This window comes from Idiotropiscis lumnitzeri, chromosome 11, assembly GCF_059441095.1.
Source record: "Idiotropiscis lumnitzeri isolate Australia: NSW breed Sydney's pygmy pipehorse chromosome 11, RoL_Ilum_1.0, whole genome shotgun sequence".
In the NCBI taxonomy this organism is placed as follows: Eukaryota; Metazoa; Chordata; class Actinopteri; order Syngnathiformes; family Syngnathidae; genus Idiotropiscis; species Idiotropiscis lumnitzeri.
In genome coordinates this window covers 10,554,736-10,573,797 of record NC_142401.1, presented here as the reverse complement: position 1 = coordinate 10,573,797, position 19,062 = coordinate 10,554,736, and the positions used below count along the sequence as shown (strand labels likewise).

General features: G+C 38.8%; 1 protein-coding gene across 2 annotated transcripts in view; it reads left to right on the top strand.

The window, feature by feature from the left end:
• Window positions 1–2,075: 2,075 nt before the first annotated feature.
• The window catches only part of LOC148327332 (SLIT-ROBO Rho GTPase-activating protein 3-like), a 29,965-nt gene continuing 12,978 nt past the window's right edge, over window positions 2,076–19,062 (top strand). For both annotated transcript variants that reach the window (XM_088308468.1, XM_088308467.1), the window contains exons 1-5: window positions 2,076–2,518; window positions 8,599–8,794; window positions 12,796–12,958; window positions 16,184–16,246; window positions 18,861–19,052. In XM_088308468.1, coding sequence (XP_088164594.1) covers window positions 2,452–2,518; window positions 8,599–8,794; window positions 12,796–12,958; window positions 16,184–16,246; window positions 18,861–19,052 — 681 coding nt within the window. In that variant the 5' untranslated portion in view covers window positions 2,076–2,451. The remainder of the gene's footprint in view (window positions 2,519–8,598; window positions 8,795–12,795; window positions 12,959–16,183; window positions 16,247–18,860; window positions 19,053–19,062) is intronic.

Below are 19,062 nucleotides of genomic sequence, written 5' to 3'. Positions count from 1 at the left end.
TAATTGGTTGATTTGTTTACCTGTTTAATATTGGATATAAAGAAAACTGTATTTTAATTAATAATTATTTGATTAATTATTAGTAAATTCTTTACAAACAATTTATCCAAAATCACAAATGGCTTTTCCATCAATCCATTCATCCATCCTGGCTCCTCCTGTCCATTTTAAAAATTCAATTAAAGCACAAACGTTTCCCATCCTCTGTTCACATACCTATCGGAGAAAAAAATGATGATCTGCAGAATCAGAACGAGAATAGGTGGATGTTTTTTGAAAACACATGACGATTGTAATCCAAGTACAGTTAGCAATCAAAAATGTTCTGTCTTCACAGTTTCTTAACAGTGCAAAAATAAGAAACATCAAACTAAGAAATTATAACTATAAGAACTATAATAACAATAAAAACGTGTGAAGAGGGCTATTTTAAATTGCATGTGCTCTTTAGTGAGGATGCTGTCAGTGAGTAAATTTTCTCAATGTTTTGATGATACACAGTCCTCCATGTTTAGAAACATCAAATAGACAAGTCGTGTGAGTTTTTTTTTTAGATAAGGTAGACCAAAATGGCAATATCTTATTTGATTTTGTGGATAATGGAAAACTGCTATGAGGAACTCATATTGCCATAAAGGTGCTGCAATCAAAATGGCAGGATATGAGGCTGACGCGTACGAGAGTTCATATGAGCTTGTAGCAAAAATGCCACAACAGGGAAGGCAACACAGGCAATTGCCAAGGCCCCTGAGGCGAAAGGAGCCCCGAGAGACGACTGACATTGGCCCATAATCACAAAACAATGGCACTGTGTTAGATATTGCAACATGTCAGAAATTACCCGTAGAGGGGCCTTTACACGCTCTTGATCACTCCTGCAAGGGGCCCAAGCAACGGCTGACATTAGTCTACATCGAAGAACCCGTAGACCAATGGTGTCCAACTACCGGTCCATGGGCCATTTGGGGCCGGTCTGTACTCCTAGATAGGACAAAAAAGATGCAAATGCAACTAATCCAACAAACATACCACATTTATTGATACGTGTCAATTCAACTTTTTTTGCCTATAAATGGGGGACGCCTCCCATAGAGAAGTAGAATGACACATCGGGATTCAGAAAATTTACCTCATGCTGCCCCCTTGAGCAGCTTAGTTTATCTAAGCAGGTCCTTGTTTTTGTCGATCACTATATTTAATAAAATATTGTATATATTTGCTGATCCACCATACAGTTTTTTTTTCATTTGGGGGGGGGTGTTTGTGTTCCATCTTACCTAAGGTCAAAGGAGGTCTCGAAACACGCCTGGCTAGGCACACAAGCGAGATTTTATAAATGTCAACAGTGAGCCAGAATCATAGAAGAAGAAAATGACTCCAGTCCAAAATAGACTGCATCACAGCAAAGCTGAAGTAGACTCTCCTGCTGTCTGATTTCTCTTTTCAAAATGCAACGTTCTTTTCCAACAACCATGTTATAAATAGCACCCACACAATACAAATCATCTGGGATTTATTACAAAACATCACGAGGAAAACTGTATATAGCAGACCTTTGCCAGCCATTTGTTGTTAGGCAGAACTTTCATCATTTGGCATTACACCTTTTTTGTTACATTTTACAAATAACAGTGCTTAACTTCCTTTTACACTTGAATGACTATAAATAATGGTTAAATGTTCTTTAAACATTGCCTTCGACATCCGTTTTCTTGCTTTGCACGCTTTTCCTAATTAGGGTTGTGGATGAGCTTGATCCAATCCCAATTGACTGGGTGAGAAAAGTGGGGTACGGCCTGGGTGGGACTTCAACCGCACCCAAACGGTAGAAAGACAGACAATCAGTTTTAGTTTCAAGGCTGTGAGTGCATAGAATTAGACAAAATAGAATCATCATATATGCATGCATGTATAAGAAGGTGAAATTGGGTAAGTGGTGGGCTTGAGGGGAGGAGTTGACGTCCATTCAGCCTTTTTTCCCTCTACAGCAGCATAAACTATTCGGAGAGAGAGAGAGAGCGTGTGAGAGAGCGAGAGAGAGAGGGAGAGAGAGAGAGAGAGAGAGAGAGAGAGAGAGAGAGAGTCATTACCGTCTTTCCGTTCAGTTTTTCTTTTCCCCCGCTCTCTCTCTTGTGAAATGCGAGTCAAACGTGACTCGTCTTTGTGGAGTTCTTGTGCAGGAGTCCTTGCTTGGGAGGAGTGGTCTGGATCGCGTGTGCACTTCCAGCTCGACGTCGCCTTGAACGCAGCCCCGTGGCAGAGCACAACACAACGCAGCAGAACAGAACAGAACCTCGGGCCGCTGCTTCTTCTCCCCCATCCGAACTTGAGCCTCATTCTCGGGCTATGTCGGGCCTCTGATCGCCGCCGCGAGACGGAGCGAGTGCAGACGGAGTGAAGGCGCAGCCTCTTCCCGCTTCGACTATTGGGCCAGCCAGCCTCTTTCCAACCATGTCAACGCAGGCCAAAGTGAAGAAGGACAAAGAGATCATAGCCGAATATGAGAGCCAAGTGAAAGGTCGGTGCTGCTGCTTCTCATTTGTGACAAATGTGCAACTTTACAACAAGCTTAATGACTACGTGCGTGTGCGCGCGTGCAATGCTGAGGGGTGGGTCTGGCTGGATATGCTCTTATATGCATCCCACTGGTGATGTCCTGTATCTACCCCCCCCCCCCACCCTTGTTTATGATCTTTTTGGGCCGTATACTTTCGTTCCAACTTGACCAAACCGGTTCCTTTAGAGCCACGAAGACTGCAGGCTGCATGACTAGGAAGCAGGCTGCATTGTCAGGCTACTGCAGATGACTTTCTCACTGCAGCTTTTAAGCTGCACACCCAACTGGGAAAAATGGGTCCAATTCATTGCTTGGCCTATCTTCCATAAAATCTGCCATGCATTTCAGATATCATGCACACAGGACTAATGATAATGCATAGAAGAACAAAAATGATCATGTCGCAAGAGTAGCTCGAGAAGGTCACCCAGCAAACAGTTGAGAAAGTCCATCAATAATGGATGGTGTCTGCATCAATTATAAACCATGAAAGGATTTTCCTTTCTGAGGCTAAATTTGTGGTTAAGAAGAAGAGCTAACCCGGTGCAGGTGTGCATGCATCAGTGAAGTTGGAGCATTTTTTTTTGTGCATCAGATGGTGCACCGTCCTCCCCATGTCCTTTCACAGTCGTATGTCACAGTCAGTTGATTAGTCAATAATCGTTTTTTGTTTTTTTTTTTGTGATTTTTTTGGGGGGTATGTGTTCAGTCAACAAAACTATCAGTTAAAAGAAACAATTCATTGTTGGCAGAGCCATTACTGTGACTTGTTCCAGGACATAAAATGCTTACAGTTTCAAGTGTGGATAATGACACGGTGGACATTTTTTTCTCATGTTAAGCATTTAATCAGCATGCTGTGGATATGATAAGCTTGACAACATCCAACTATACGCGTAATTAAAATGACAAAACATGTGAACATTTGTTCTGCAACAACCCACTGTTTTAGCTTCCAATAAAGAGAGGTTTCTTTCTTTCTGAGGGTTTCTTAAAGGGGCAGTTACCCCATGACGACAGAGTGGACAGCAATGTTGGATGTATGCAAAATTTTCACAGCAATTATGAAAACAGAATTTGCATGATAAAAATCATTGTGGATAAGAACTAAAATAATTGGTATTTGACATTTAACCACTTATTGCACACATTGCGGTTAGCAGAGCAGTGATGAGGTCACCAAATGCACTTCATGGTGATTTTGACCCCATCAGTACAGTCAATGTTTTAAGTCACATTATAACATCTTTAACGATCATATATGTGTAAAAAGAAGTTAACTCCTGTCAATATTAAAACACTCAACCTCAACTTTATTGATGATTTGCAAAAACATCTACTTGCCGCACAACACAGTGGAATAGCGATTAGCAGGTGAGGTTTGTAGTTACAATACATTAAAATACAAGTGGGCTCATTTGACACTGACATTTGGCTGCAGTAAGGCTGATTTACTGGCAGTGCAGAGGCACAAATAACACACATGCATTAACACTCACACACGTACACATGCACACACACACACACACAGAAATACTTGTACTAGTTACTCATGAATAATTGTACATGCTTGGACTCGAATGTATGATTATTGTGAAATATTTCATTGATAATCTACGATTCATTCATGAAATGGAAAAATCGTTGCGTCATGTACTGTTCTAAAATTGATCATGACAGTTTCTGTAAACTAAACCGAAAATAAGTTGACCACATTTAATTCTCTATCACAATTATGTTAGTTATGTTAACTAGTATTATTTGGGTCTGGGTTGATCTGTAAAAACACTTGTTAAACATGTTTTTAAAGGTGCTGTACAAAAAAAGTTCATTATTATTATTATTATTTTTATCATGATTATTATTATTATTATTGTGTTCATTGTAGTAGTTGTGTTTCTGATGTGACATTAATCAAAGTCTTGCTTTTTCGTGTTCTCTTGAAGTAGACATTTGACCAATTTAAGTGTTTTTTTTTTAAATGTTTAGAAATAGTAATAAAATTACGCACGAGACAGTTCTGAACAGTAGCATTAGCGTCTTCGCTTCGCACTAGCCGGTGTACCGTAAGACGTTTTCTTTCTAGGATACAATTATGGTACGACACATCTTTGTTTTGGATGCCATTCAAAAATGCAGTTGACAATGAACATCGCATTTTTATAGTGAAAATGCTCCAGACACAGTTCTCAACAGTGACTGTACATTAGCATTTATGCTAGCATTAGCCATTTTACCAGACGTTTTTCTTTCTGGGGAGAAATTATTGAATATCTTTTCTTAAAATTCCATTAAACAAATCAGTTTCGAAATGATGACAAAATAGAATTGATATATGTTGTACTGTACATATTGGAGGTATCTTTTCTTTCAAGCTGGGTATGAGCGTTCACGTTTCGCCGTTCTTGCCTTACTGAGTGTCGATATATGCATTCCATTGTGCGCACGTGGCCACAGCCTGTGGCTTTTTCTGTTTATTCATCATAATATAAGAATGGCCTGTCTTGAAATGTCAGGGCTGCATTACGACAGCGAAACTATGTCTTAGTTGCCTGCCTGTGAAGCTGCACATGCTGCGTTGTGGTGTCATACCATTTAAAGTGAAACCTGCTTGGAATGTCAGCACAGCACAATGTGGATTTTCCTGTCCTGCGGTTGCACAGCCAGCATTTGAAGCATTTGGATCGAGGGAACGACACATGAACTCATGCGGGGATAGGCCCCAAAAAGCGTAGCTCGCCCGTGAGTGCATTCAGACGCTCACGGCCTTGATTCGAACCAAATTATGTCAACGTGTCAGTCTGGGTTAGGACACATGTGACTAGCCACGCATGGCTAACTGCAGACGCAGCCCTGGAGAGCGGCACTAGCTGTGACGGTCTAACCGGAGCAGGCTGCTTCCACGAGAATGATTCCTCAATATGAGATTTTTGCACAAGCAGCCTTGCCTTTGAGGCAGCACGGCCAACTCACTTCAGTGTTCAGCAAAAGTCCACAAATGTGGCTACGACATGCAAGTGCATCAGAGCATGTTGGCAATACATGAATTGTGTTTTTAAGCACGGGAGCGGCACTGAATAAACGGCAGATTGCCTGTGTTTAAACACAGGTTCTGGTCTGCAATGGACGAGAATATATGGAACCTGAACCACAATTTTTCTTTTTTGCTTAAAAGATGAAACAAAACTCTGCAAATGTAAATCTCAATATAAAAAGATGTACTTAATGTGCTTTTTTTTATACCAACACCAGAACCAGATGTATAACTTGAACAACCCATGGGAACAATGTAATTACTGATCAAAATATGAGCAACAAATTTCATTAAATACTAATTATATATTAAATTTCCCAAGCAGATGCTAACAAGTAGAATGTAAGGATAATAATTTACCAACACACTGTTGGGCTCACTCGTGGGAGCAAGAAAAGACTCAATTCCCAAGTACAGATCAGTTATATTGAACTTTTATTTATTTATTTATAGTGGTAAAAATATGTTTTTATATAAATCAAATTTTGTACAAAAACACAAAACACGTTTTTTGTTTCTTGAACCTGACGTGCGTTTTACTTGTTCAACTTGTTGGTGATGTGAGAGTGAATTTGACTCTTAGCATAATTTGTACTTGACTTCAGTGTTGTCATCTCTGTTTAGTATCTTAAAAACATTTCCACATGACTGTCATGTTGGTAAAGCTGTATCGATGTTATAGTATCGGAGTATTTTTATTTTATATATCTATTGTTATTTTTTCATGAATATTGACACCGTATTATTATTGGTTTTGGTGCATTCGTACTTACGATATTCGATGGTGGCATTTTGGGCATGGAGCAAATGAACTCACGTTCCATTATTGGAAATTTGACTTTGGAGGTTCCATTGAAATATGTTCTGCTTCTTCCAGCTAGGGTGTTTTTCATGTCCAAAAGGCTTCTTCAAATTCCCAGAACACACCAGGATGTTCATTGTTCGGGTTGAAGGACTAATCACATTATAAATCGGTACTTTTGAACAAATTCCTCCCCCCCGTGGATGAGCATTTTTCATATTCACTTACTTTTAAGATCTTGACGTATGTGTTGTAGAGGGGAACTTTTCCGTGTTTTACATGGAACTGTGAAGTGCTCGCCCGTGCCCTCGCGTGATTATGCGCACTCTGCGAAACGCTTGAATCTTTCATGGCATGTAGTGCAATACTGCACAGTCCCTAGTAACAGTTTAGCTTCTAAAAATAACCCGCCCGTAGGAGAGTGAATGCAAATAGATTATTTGATGTCTAGCTGATGACATTGTGCTGTCACATCAATCCAAATTGTCTTATTGGTTCGCCGTAAAAAAAAAAAAAAAAAAAAATTCCCACATGTGGTCAAGTCAAGTTCAGCACGGTGACATTTGGTTCTATTTTGGAGCTGATTGCTGCCTCGATGCTGATCATCCTTGGCTGTGGTCGAGGGATTTGTTGCCCCTTTTGTCCTTGACCAAACGCCAGTTCGAGCGACAGGTGCAAGTGTGTAACAAGAGGGCTGACTGGGAGGACTCGCTCGCTCTGGCTCCGATGCCTCCAGAGGCCCGTAACCAGGCAACTGCGCCACGAAATGGGACCGTGGGGATAACGAGCAAGGGACCGCATCTTTATTTTGTCTTTATTCATATTCCTCGTCTTTCATTCACGTTTTCACTAACCGGACAGGGAGAGCATTTCCAAATACATTTTGTCCTCCAGTTTCCATCATTTTGAAGCGGAATAAAAGCCCTTTTCATCATTGATGCCCGACAAAGTTCCTTTATGTGCGAAGAAATTATATGCATGCTTGAAAATGTCTCTTAGGCCTCCTTAATGCCGCTCAACTGTTTTAATAGCTCATACAGACGTCGCTCTTTGTCTCTCGTGTGCGTGGGTGTGGGCGTCAGTAAATGCATGATCAACATATCTTAACTAAAGAGGCTCATAATAATTGATGAGTCGATTAGTTGATCATTGAGAATTCGGATGTTTTTATGAAATTGATTGGCGTAAATATTGTTTGCAAACTGGATTGTACTACCCGCCTGTTTTTTTCTTTTTTGTATGTTTCTGTTTGTTTTTGAAGCGCACAATTAAAATTAACTTATCTTTGGAGACACTTTTTATTTTCTGTCGTCTAAATTAATTTGGGCCCTGCGTTTGGCTGGCAACCAGTTCAGGGTGTACCCCGCCGACTGCCCGAAGATAGCTGCGATAGGCTCCAGCACCCCCGCGACCCTTGTGAGGAGAAGCGGTACATATAATGGATGGATGAAATTAATTTGGCTATTTTTATCAGAATAGAAAGTTTTTATTTAACATTATTTAACAAAGTTCAGCAAATGGGAAAAAAAATAATCTCACTTACCAAAATATAAATATATATCAACATAAGGGATGATAAAACTGCACTCGCAATGGTTTTCTTCTAATTAGCAGTAAAGTCATCTAATCATATGAGCGAGTGAAGGAAGAGAATGAAAAAAAATCTGTATGGAAGATTGCGACAAGTAAGTACTCTCGTTAAATACAGGCAATTGCTTACGACTGTTTCAGGAGACGCATTGTCTTATTTGTCCGCATTATCTTGCAACTATTTGATATCAATTGTTGGGCTGGCTCATATAATTCCTTCCCAACATCTTCATGTGAAAACAGCAGCAGTCATGCAATTAAAATAATTCCTCATATTTGCTGTTTTGAGACAAATCTTTCTGAAGGCTTTCACAGCACAATACATGCTGACCTAGTTTGTTTTCTATGCTGTCTGCAGCAATAAACAGACATGCATGTCACCACGCATGTACGCACGCACACGTATACACACTCGCAACAGACAAATGCAGTTAGACATCTGCTTTTATCCAATTAGGATGTCTTTGTTCTTAAACAAGCGCTTCCTCTCCTACATGATAGGTTTCTTACACAGTTGCAGCTTTTCCAGAAGGCAACGGTGTAATCATGCCGCCGTCAAACATGAACTTTGCACCATTTTCCTACTAAGCGTGTTTGCCTTCTGTTGATCTGCAGAGATCCGTAACCAGCTGGTGGAGCAGTTCCGTTGTTTGGAGCAGCAGTCGGAGTCTCGCCTCCAGCTGCTGCAGGACCTGCAGGATTTCTTCCGCCGGAAGGCTGAGCTGCAACTGGAGTTCTCCAGAGGCCTGGACAAACTTGCGGAGCGCTACTCGTCCAAGATCCGCACTTCCAGAGAGCACCAGCATTTCAAGTGAGTTTCCTGCGTTATATGGACTCCAACCGTTTCGGCGTCATAAGATACGTTGGCGACATGATGGAGCGGTGGTTAGCGTTCGAGCCCTGATTTTTGGTCATTTCCTTCCTGGATGGTGGTCATTCCGTGTAGTGTCCAAATTTCACTCTTGGACAAATAGTTTAGTCGGTTATGGTTTAGAAAGAGAAGCCTCTTAATTAATTACACAAATGGGACCCAGTGAACAAAAGAACACTGGGGAGACCCTGTTTATTTTATTTATTTATTTATTTAATTATAGTTAATATTACTTTGTTTAATTTTTTTTCAAATTCAGTTAGTTTTAATTCTTTTTTAGAGCAGATTTGATAGTATTCTTTTTAATGATTCATTTTAGTTTAGCTTTCATTAGTTTTAGTTTTAGTTTTTTTAAATGTAGTATTTGTCAGGTGCAATATTAGAAATAGGTCACTAATTAATTTGTAACTATATCAAGTATAGTTTAATTCATTGTAGTTTCTAAGATACAATCCTCAAATGAATGTTTGACCTTCCTTCTTCTTTACGGACATGCAACAATACTGAAATTAATCCATTTAAAATGAACCCCAAAAGCTCATTAAGATATCAATTGCAACGACAAGAAAAAGTACCTTTTTCCTTATAATTATAGTTTGTTTTATTTATGTAAGACAGAGTTTCTTCGTTTTCGTTTTTGTAAAAGCATTTTCGTTTTTATTTTATTTCAAATAGTTATTTATTTTTCAATTCTAGTTATTTCGTTTGTTTTAGGTTACTACATATTAATTACATTAACAGCTACATTACGCCGCCGCCTCTGTGTGATCTATATCTTTGCTGCTGTAACACAGCAAATTTCCCCATTGTCAGACTAATAGGACATCTTATCTTATCTTATATGAATAACGGAGGACACAATATTCTGTATTCTGAGTTAGGGTGCATTTTGTGTTCTCTCCATTACCGTTGTCAGACAGAAGATGATTTTCTATCGACCAAAAAGCAATCAGTAGGTACCAAACGATATACTATAGATTGATACCTCAACCAAAGGGTTCCAAAAACCGAAATGAGATATACAAATATAACTCTTTCTGGTAGCTTTCACAACATGCCAAAATGCACGGGTGCGTACATCTTGTTTGAAATAGGACTATACAGGCATGGAACAAAGAGATGAACAATCAAAAAAAGGAGGTATAAATGTAGAAGAATTGACCTGAAATGTAGCCAGGGCCCAAGGAAGTCTGGCCTCAGGCTGCTGTGTTGCTCCCAACTAGGTCAGACTTTACCCACTGTACCAACCCCCGCCAATCTCGTCTTCTCTATGTGCTTGTCATTTCATTTCCATTCCCAAACAACTTCACGCTAGACGCCGACTCTTCAATCCTCAAATTTCCTCACCAGTCACAGGGAATTACTGAGCTTAGAGTCTAAGGAATGAAATGTTGACTCGAAATTGTAATTTTTTTTTTTTTTTTTTTGCGTCGCCATGAATCAAACTCACCCTGCAACTCTTTATATTTTGGCATCAATTTCTAGTTTGTTATGAAACATTTTTATGCATGTCAGCATTAATTCAAATCATGCACATTTTGAGATGGACGAAAGCCAATAAATGTCAAGTTCATGTTACCTGTCTGTGCTTGTCAGGAATAACAAAGGTTGTTTATTCATTGGCATTGGTGACCCGTCCGGCTCGATTTCATTCTATTCAGCCAATTACTTAAATGTAGTCAAAGCACGCAGAGCTGCCATGTCTGGGATGTTGATTAATGGAGCGTTCAGTCAAAAAGGAGACCCCTGTAAGATATTCCCATCGCTTCACTTCTCTTGTCACCCGTTGTCCCGGCCTCCCCCCGTTCCGAAACTTCCACTCCCATCACTTGAAATGATCGTCATTAGAAATGTCTGTCAATGGCTTGGTTCCTTTCTCCTTTGCTACAAAGTCTAAAACCTTCGTTGCAGCCTCTTTTTCAGACCGCTTATGCTTTTATTTCTGGTATCACGCTGGTATTGTTAGGAATTCTGGTAATGGTGTGGAATCGTTTAGCATAAAGGCGCGCAGTAACCAGCGAATTTGTGGTCCTGTCTCACTGTTTGCTGGCAAAAGAAGACAAACATTATGTTCAATAAATTGAAACCGGAGTTCAGAACATCCAAGGATCGATTCTCCCATTTAAAAAAAGTTTTTAACTAATCGCTCTATTCAGGTGTTCCCAACCACCAGGCTATAAACCAGACAGAGAGGCCGAACAAAAAAAAAATATTTTATTGATTTTTGGAGTTTATAAGAAGTTTTATTTTGAAATATATGGAAATATTTTTGTCTCGGTCGGAAAGATACTGGAAAATTTTAAGCACACAATCAAGCGATAATTTGTTAAAAATAAATAAATAAATAAATAAAAATACAAAATTATGGATGGAGATCTTCAAAAAGGAGAAGAAGCCAATTAATGAGACTTTACAGATTTTACAGTTAATCTCAACGGCATCCAGTGTCAAGGATCAAACTCGTATTTGGCTTTGGAAGAAACGCCTACGGGGGAGGGCGGCCTCACCTTGACCTTCACTGGAATGAAAAGGGAATAACAAAAAGATGCTGATGCCGGCACTTTGCACTGGATCTTTTACATGAATATGTTTTTAATTGACTGTAGATTTGGTTTTATCTTGCATTTGTTTTAAAAGCCACTCAACCAGCCAAAAAGATACAACGAACCATAACTGCAACAGATATTGATGTCGTTCTTAGCTCCTGTTTCCAGACTAGTGTTGTATTAAGACAGACATTGCGTGCGAGAGGCGTGCGTGAATTGGCCTTATCTGATGTCGCTTTGTAATTCTTAGACAGTAAAATACTTCAAATTGAATCAACAGTGCCTCTGCTGGTTGCATCCAGAAATTGCACTCGATTTTGCCACGTGATTAATCAACAATAAATCTGTATAATTCATGTTTTTATAATTGTACCGCAAAATGTGTAATGCTTGTCCCATTCTAATTGCTCAACTCCAAAAAAATGCAACTCTGATTAATCCAAAATGAAATCAACAGATATTCTGAAAATAACAAGAAACGGCACAAAGCCTCTCTGTGTCAATTTAAGAAATGAAAAAGCCAAAGAATATCTTGTCAGGGACAAGAATGATCAAATATGTTCAATGACTTGGCAGAAAAACAAGGAGGATCCTTTTTAAAATGTTCTTCAAAAGTGCGACAAGCGCCAAAAATAAACACAGTGTTTCTGAATTGTCTTTGATTTCAAACACTTAAGGCACTAAATTCAGACACAGCATAATAAAAGTGTACATTTTCAATGTTTGGTTCCATATTGATATTGGGACAGAATATGATTGATCTTTGTGTTGTTCACTGATTGGCCATCAGCAAAATGTCTTTAGTCATTTTATGATAAGAGTCTTTGTTGTCTTCATGAGTGTCTCAGTCACAACATTTTGACGGTGGAAAAACAATCGAATGTTCCCTAAAAAAAAAAAAAGAAAAAAGAAGATAAACAAACTCTTCGGTGTGAACGTAATTGAACTCACATGCTCCCTCGAGCAATGAGGCAAGAGCATCCAGCATGCTGGCTGGGGGTGTTTGTGTGTGTGTGTGTGTTTCCATCCAGCTATCTTTGTGGGGACCAAGTGAAATTCACAACATTGCGGCGGATTATTTTAAGATGAGGACAAGAGATAACCCAAAAGTGTAGCGCAGTGTATCATTTCAGAGTTAAGACGATAATTGAGTCAAGAACATAACATGGTGGGGGTGGCGGGGGAGGGATTTTTGGTAGTGTATTATGTCCTCACGATTGAGTCCTACGAGGGCAGCATTGTGGACTCGTGGTTAGCATGTTTACCTCCTCGCCTTACTGAAGACTTCAAATTGGCCATGGGTGTGACTATGAGTTTAAATTGTTCGTCTACTTGTGGCCTGTGATGGAATGTAACCAATTAACTGCTCCTGCCATCTTACTGTGGTTGTTTTAGGAAGGACCAAAATCTCCTGTCCACTATCAACTGCTGGTACTTGGTCCTGGACCAGACCCGTCGGGAGAGCAGAGACCACGCCACACTCAGTGACATCTACAACAACAACGTCATTGTCCGCTTGACACACGTGGGCGATGATGTCCTCAGACTTTTCAAAAAGGTCAGCTTTGGAATGAAACGGATGAAGGCGTGCAAAGCCAGACTAATAATGCGTAACGTACATCGTCATGGGTCATCTGCTGCAAATTCATGATTGATTCATGCCACTGTCACTTCAAAAATATGGTTTATTCTTTGAATATTGGCAACCCTTTCAACTAAATCATCAGTTGTGATTCTGGGAAGTGTAAGTACCTGAATGATATTCATACCATTGCCACATTTATTCTTAGGGAATTTTTATTTGTTGAAATTGTTTTAGTTGTCCGTAAATGACATGCAACGTGTGTTGCTGTGTTAAAGATAATTTCTTTATTGATTTTTTTATTTTTCTACATTTTGAATATTGTCCATATTATGAGGAAAACATGATTTTTATTCACCATCCTAAAGAGTTCTTGTAACGTCAAGCACAATTTTATACCGTACATTCTGATCAACTATGAATTTACAACATCCGGGAATGGAATCTTATCATAAATGTACAAAAAATATTCATGAATTATTGAACTAGGTTAAACTTCTCACAAATATTCTAAAATTTCTTATCACAATGTCAAGGTTTTGTGTCATTTCCAGCTAAATGATAAGTGGACCAATTAACAAATCACTTGAAGATTAGACTGACAGCGCATGTGTCATTTTTGACCAAACTCATGATTACAATCTGCAAAGCAGCATTTTTTTGTTTATCTGTCACACGCATTTGCCTCTCTAACTTTATTGCGCAATAGATGTCAACGTGATATCCACCAACTGTAGTCAACTAAAATGGTGGAAATACAAAGAACCACATGCTTTCGTCAAACATTTTTTACAAAATAGCTGCTTGTTGATTTATTTATTTATTTATTTGAATGCCAATGAATTGAAGACGTATCTTCCCTACATGTTGTTGCAAATAGTCATGCATTACTTGAATTATTGTTCCTGCTCATAAATTCTGATCTTATGTGAGAATCTCATTCATAATTTCAGCACAACTGGCTTATTTGTCCGACATCGTCACTATTGGTTACGCTTTCATAACAGATGTGTATAATATGTGCTTTGTGTAAAGATAGGAAAGTGGCTGTGGTTGAGGGGTTGCGATGAATATTCTGTCCAAGCGATCTGAAATCACTATCGCTTGACAGCAGCGGCAATGGCCGATAATTTATGCCCTCTTGGGGGTTCTGCAATGTCACGATGGGAGCCATGATGGGTTGGCCTTCGGCCAGCCAGCACAAAGAGAGGCGTTAAGAACAGCCTGCAGAAAAGTCTGTCTTCCCTGCTAATAGTCGAGCGCTAAAAAACAAGACAAAAACCACGTTATGGTGCATGTGCTGTTTCATTGCTAATATATTGCACATGTGCGACTGGAATGACCCGGGTGTTTATTGGGGAATACATGGAGCGTATGTGCTGACGTTGACATTTTTTGGAAACACAAAGTTGTTGTGTTTGACAAGTGGTCCCTTGGGAGGTGGCAAAGACGTGAACTTCATAGAGTCACTCACCTTTGAACTCTCTCGTCCTCGGGGCCTTGTTCGCACTGCAAAGGTGACATGTCTCCTTCGTCATTGCCCCAGGGCGAGAGTAACTTTAACTTTAACAACACCGTTCCCCTTTCAATCAGAGTTGATGAGACTATTTCACAGCTGAATATGGCCTGGGGAACACATACAGACCACTCATTGTTTAATCTGGCATGCTCAAGACATGCATTTTTTTTCATCCCATTAAATAATTGGTTAATTATTTATTACATTAACTGGTAAAATAACATCAGTAAAATAGAGAAGTATGGTATACATATACATATAACATGTTAAACTTCATTGTGATTGACTGATGGCCAGTTCAGGGTGCACCCCGCCTATCAGACAAAGACAGCTGGGATAGGCTCCAGCACACTTGCTGTGACCCAAGTGAAGAAAAAAAATATTGAATGAGTGTTACTTTTCACTATATTAAAAAAAATAAATAAATGATTGTCAACATTAGCAAAACAAACAATTTTACATACAATATATATTTAAATAATAATAATTCTATAAAATATTGGATAAATAATATTAGTGAACTGAACAATTTTACATTAAAATGTTCAAATGTAAATCTATTAAATAAATATAGATAAATAATATGGCAATTAAATTATTTTAAATAAAATATAATTTAAAAAATACGAAAATTCAAAAAGTGACACATCCTTATCATTGTATATACATTTATTTATTTTTATTTATCATTCATATAAACTTTTATTTTTATTTTGCTCAACGGTCTATTAAAAAAATATATATATAATCTGGCCCATGAGCAGATCTTTTTCCAGCAAATGTTTTACCCCTAAATTGAATTCCAGCATCCCTAACATTGAAGAAATTATTTATTTTATATTATTTATACATGTCATTTTTGAAACAATCAATCGCTCGCTGATAGGCCTCAAAGCGCACTAGCTAGCTACACCGGACAATGTACGTCAGTAAGCAGTTATGGTGAAAGTAAAGTACGTTGCTTAACCAATGACATGAGGAACATTTCTCAACTTCTACTCCTCAATACTATCACTCTTATCGTTACCATTCCTAAGTTTTGCTGCTTTTAATTATAGCTGACTGTTCATGTTGTTAAGGAGGAGATCCAGCTAGCAAACATTTGACTTGGTCAGAAACGGCACCACTTTCCTCTTTTTGAATTAGGATGAGCGAAGCTGGCTGTTGTGCACTCATTGTTAATTTTAAAGCCGAGGTGCTACTGACAAGATAACTGACAGGATGTCAGTTAAGATTATAACTCTTATTAGGGCAGAGAGAGGGTGGAAACTTTTTAGACATGTACATTACATTTGTTTACTCAAGAAAAAAAAAATAATATTGTTAATGTGTCTTTAGAAGTGCTGATCTATCAACATGAGTTTTCTTCCCCAAGTAATTAGTCGTATTAATTACTGTATTATTACATATTATATATTTTATACTTGTGCTGTGGCCCGACTTACAACATAACATAACCTTTATCAGATTGTATTGGTGAATCAGACTTTCCCAAATAATTGTATTCTTCTCTTCCATAGAATTGTGTTCAACCGTACCAAAAAAACCCTACAAAACCGCACAAAACTGAGAAATAAAAAATGGAGCTCATCACCCCAAAACCTCTGATCCAACACTGCCCCCCTGCCCTTGAGCACAAGTTTGCCCACGCTTGTTCTAATGATTACTAATATCTTTTACAGAGCAAAGACATCGGAGTGCAGATGCACGAGGAGCTTGTGAAAGTCACCACTGAGCTCTACACAGTGAGTCAAGTATTATTGTCCTTCTTTTAATGTCCATAACAGGTTGTCTGGCCTTGCGTGCGTGTTCGCTGCCAGTCTGTCTCCATTGCTACCTCCTACCTCCTCTCAATTGTCAGACCGCAACCTGTGAAACAGCCTGGCTGGCCTGACACTGCACACGGCATACTTGCTTGATCAGCAGTTTATCCTCTAACGTGTCCTGAGGTCACGCACATTTGCATTCATCTATTGTGAATTTCTCCCATGGGTAGAGAGGAGAGTGGCCGCGTTTCTCGCAGCTGTGAAAATGAGCAGCTGCTGAAGGTCGGACACATCTGTTTGTTGGGAAGGATTGTTCGTTAATGTGAGCATTCAGAAGATTCCGATACCATTCGCATGGAGAGCGCATGTTATGCACAATGTACTCACATGAGTGTTCACTCCCAAAACAGGTCTGTGTGGTAAATAGAAAACAGCTGTGTCCAATCTGCATTTAGGAAGGAGGGGGGAATTTAACCCCCCCCAAAAAAAATTATTCACCAAATGCTGAGAAACATCCGTTATACATTTTCCAGAAAAAATATGAGTAAAAAAAAATAATAAAATAAATAAATTAAAATTAAAATTAAAAAAAAAGCAAACAAAATTAATTTTTTTTTGCTGTACCACGAGTACGCTGTGGTCCACTTCATATGTTTTAAAGAGTAAACAAAAGAATCCTTTAAAAAACAACAAAAAAACACATTACAAGAATTGTTGTTTTTTGGGGGCACATGAAACAAACAAATTGACTTCCATTCATTTGAATGGCAAAAGATGATTTGTGATATGATTGTTTTCCAGTTACGAGCGTCATCACAGAACGAATCATGCTCGTATCTTAAGGCATCACTGTATTATATAAACAGTCGTCCTTTATAATTGTCTTTTATACATTTTTCATGATTAGTTTGCGTGGAGAATTTAGTTTTAATAGGCAGGAAAGAATCAAAAATTGATGTGGAAGTGAAACATTGTCACGTAACGTGTGTGTGTATAACACCAACAGCACTTCTTGAATGAAATATATATTTGTTTCTTGCCACTGATGCATATTATATCAAATGCCGATCGTCCACTTTACATTGTCATTCAAGACAAAAGTCACGGGCCTCTTGCTCACATTAAAATTGCAAAACTTGGAAGCCGCATATGTGATACGCTATTGATCGGCCGATCGTTTCTTGCGCTATTTGATTTGCTGCTGGGAGCGCTGCTTGCTGTCGCTACGAAAGGCCCTTTCCTCCCTCGTTAATCGATCCGACTGTCCTTTTAGTACGTCGCTTACAGACGTGGTTGCTAGGAAACCATAATTTGGGAGTGAGTGGGGATGAGGCAGATTCAGTTTGTGGTTGTTAGTTTACTGTAGTTTATGCAGTTAAGTGTGACACCCTTGAAAGAAGGCAGAGTTAATTTTTGGATTTGTGTTCTGCGTTGGGGATTTAATATGATTAGTAGTCTCGCTATCCTGACAAACCGAATTGTCATTTAGTCAAGTAATCGATTTTCACATCATCACATGGTTAACTTTCTTGATAAATCCTTTTTGTCAGTGTTTGTGGCCACAGGCCACATTCCTCACAATTTTGTGTCTCGGGTGCATTTATCTTTGGTTCAGACAAAGGATCAGGAAATGGAAGCGAGCAAACAATAAAAAAACACTCTGTGCTTGTAAGCACGGCATTGTAGGGACGGTTTTTGGTTTGGTATTTGTAGGTGAAGACAAACAGGCAAACAAAGAGATAAAAGCACATTAGAAAGACACACCCAGCTCGAAGGCTCCAGTTCAGCAAGATGATTAAGTTACACTCCCTGGTGTGATGAATGCTAGTCGAAGCAAATACATTACCCTGACAAATGTAGAGTTGCACACGATGGGAAAGGCGTTTTCGCACCACCTTCTCTAAAGCGTGGTCATTATTTAGTCCTTGATGTGAAACCCAAGATTTGCATCTATTGCATCAATTCCTGACATGTTTGGCTCTACTACAAGGATGTGAGACTTGCAATTTGTAGAGATTTTTTATTGAGAAATTTGATCCAGGGCTCAAACTAAATTTTCCATAATGCTTGTCCTCATTAGGGTCATGCGTGATCTGAAGTTTATCTTCTTTTCTAGTTCTGTTATTTGTCTTTCTGATCTTTGGCCTACCATCATGACTATTACTCTGTGTGACGAACTGATCTATAAGAATTGGGATGGTTGTGTGGAATTCATTGTGGATTATTTGACTTACGCTGTATGCAGTCTCAGCTAGCTAGTTTGCTCTCAAAAGAAGATAAACAGGATGTCAGCTGCGTAAAATTGAGTTACAGAGTCTGATCAATATAGTACTGTCATGGAAACAGGATTGGAGAACATATTCATACACTCTCATCCTTAAAAAAAAAAAAATAATAATTAAAAAAAATTAATTAATTAAAAATAAATAAATATATATATATATATATATATATATATATATATATAAAATAAAAATAAGACTCCAAATGCGGTATATATTACTAGACTTTTTTTTTTTTTTTTTTGGTTTATGTGAGCTACAAATAAGTTGCTAGGCTAAGACTTCTCCTCACTGAGTGTGTGTCACGACAGGTAATGAAGACGTACCACATGTACCACACGGAGAGCATCAGCGCCGAGGGCAAGTTGAAGGAGGCCGAGAAGCAGGAGGAGAAGCACATCGGCAAGGCCAACGACATCAGCGCCGCCTTGCTACGATACGGTCACGACGAACGGCCGCAGCGACGCAGCTCGGTGAAGAAAATGGAGAAAATGAAAGAAAAGGTGTGTCTAT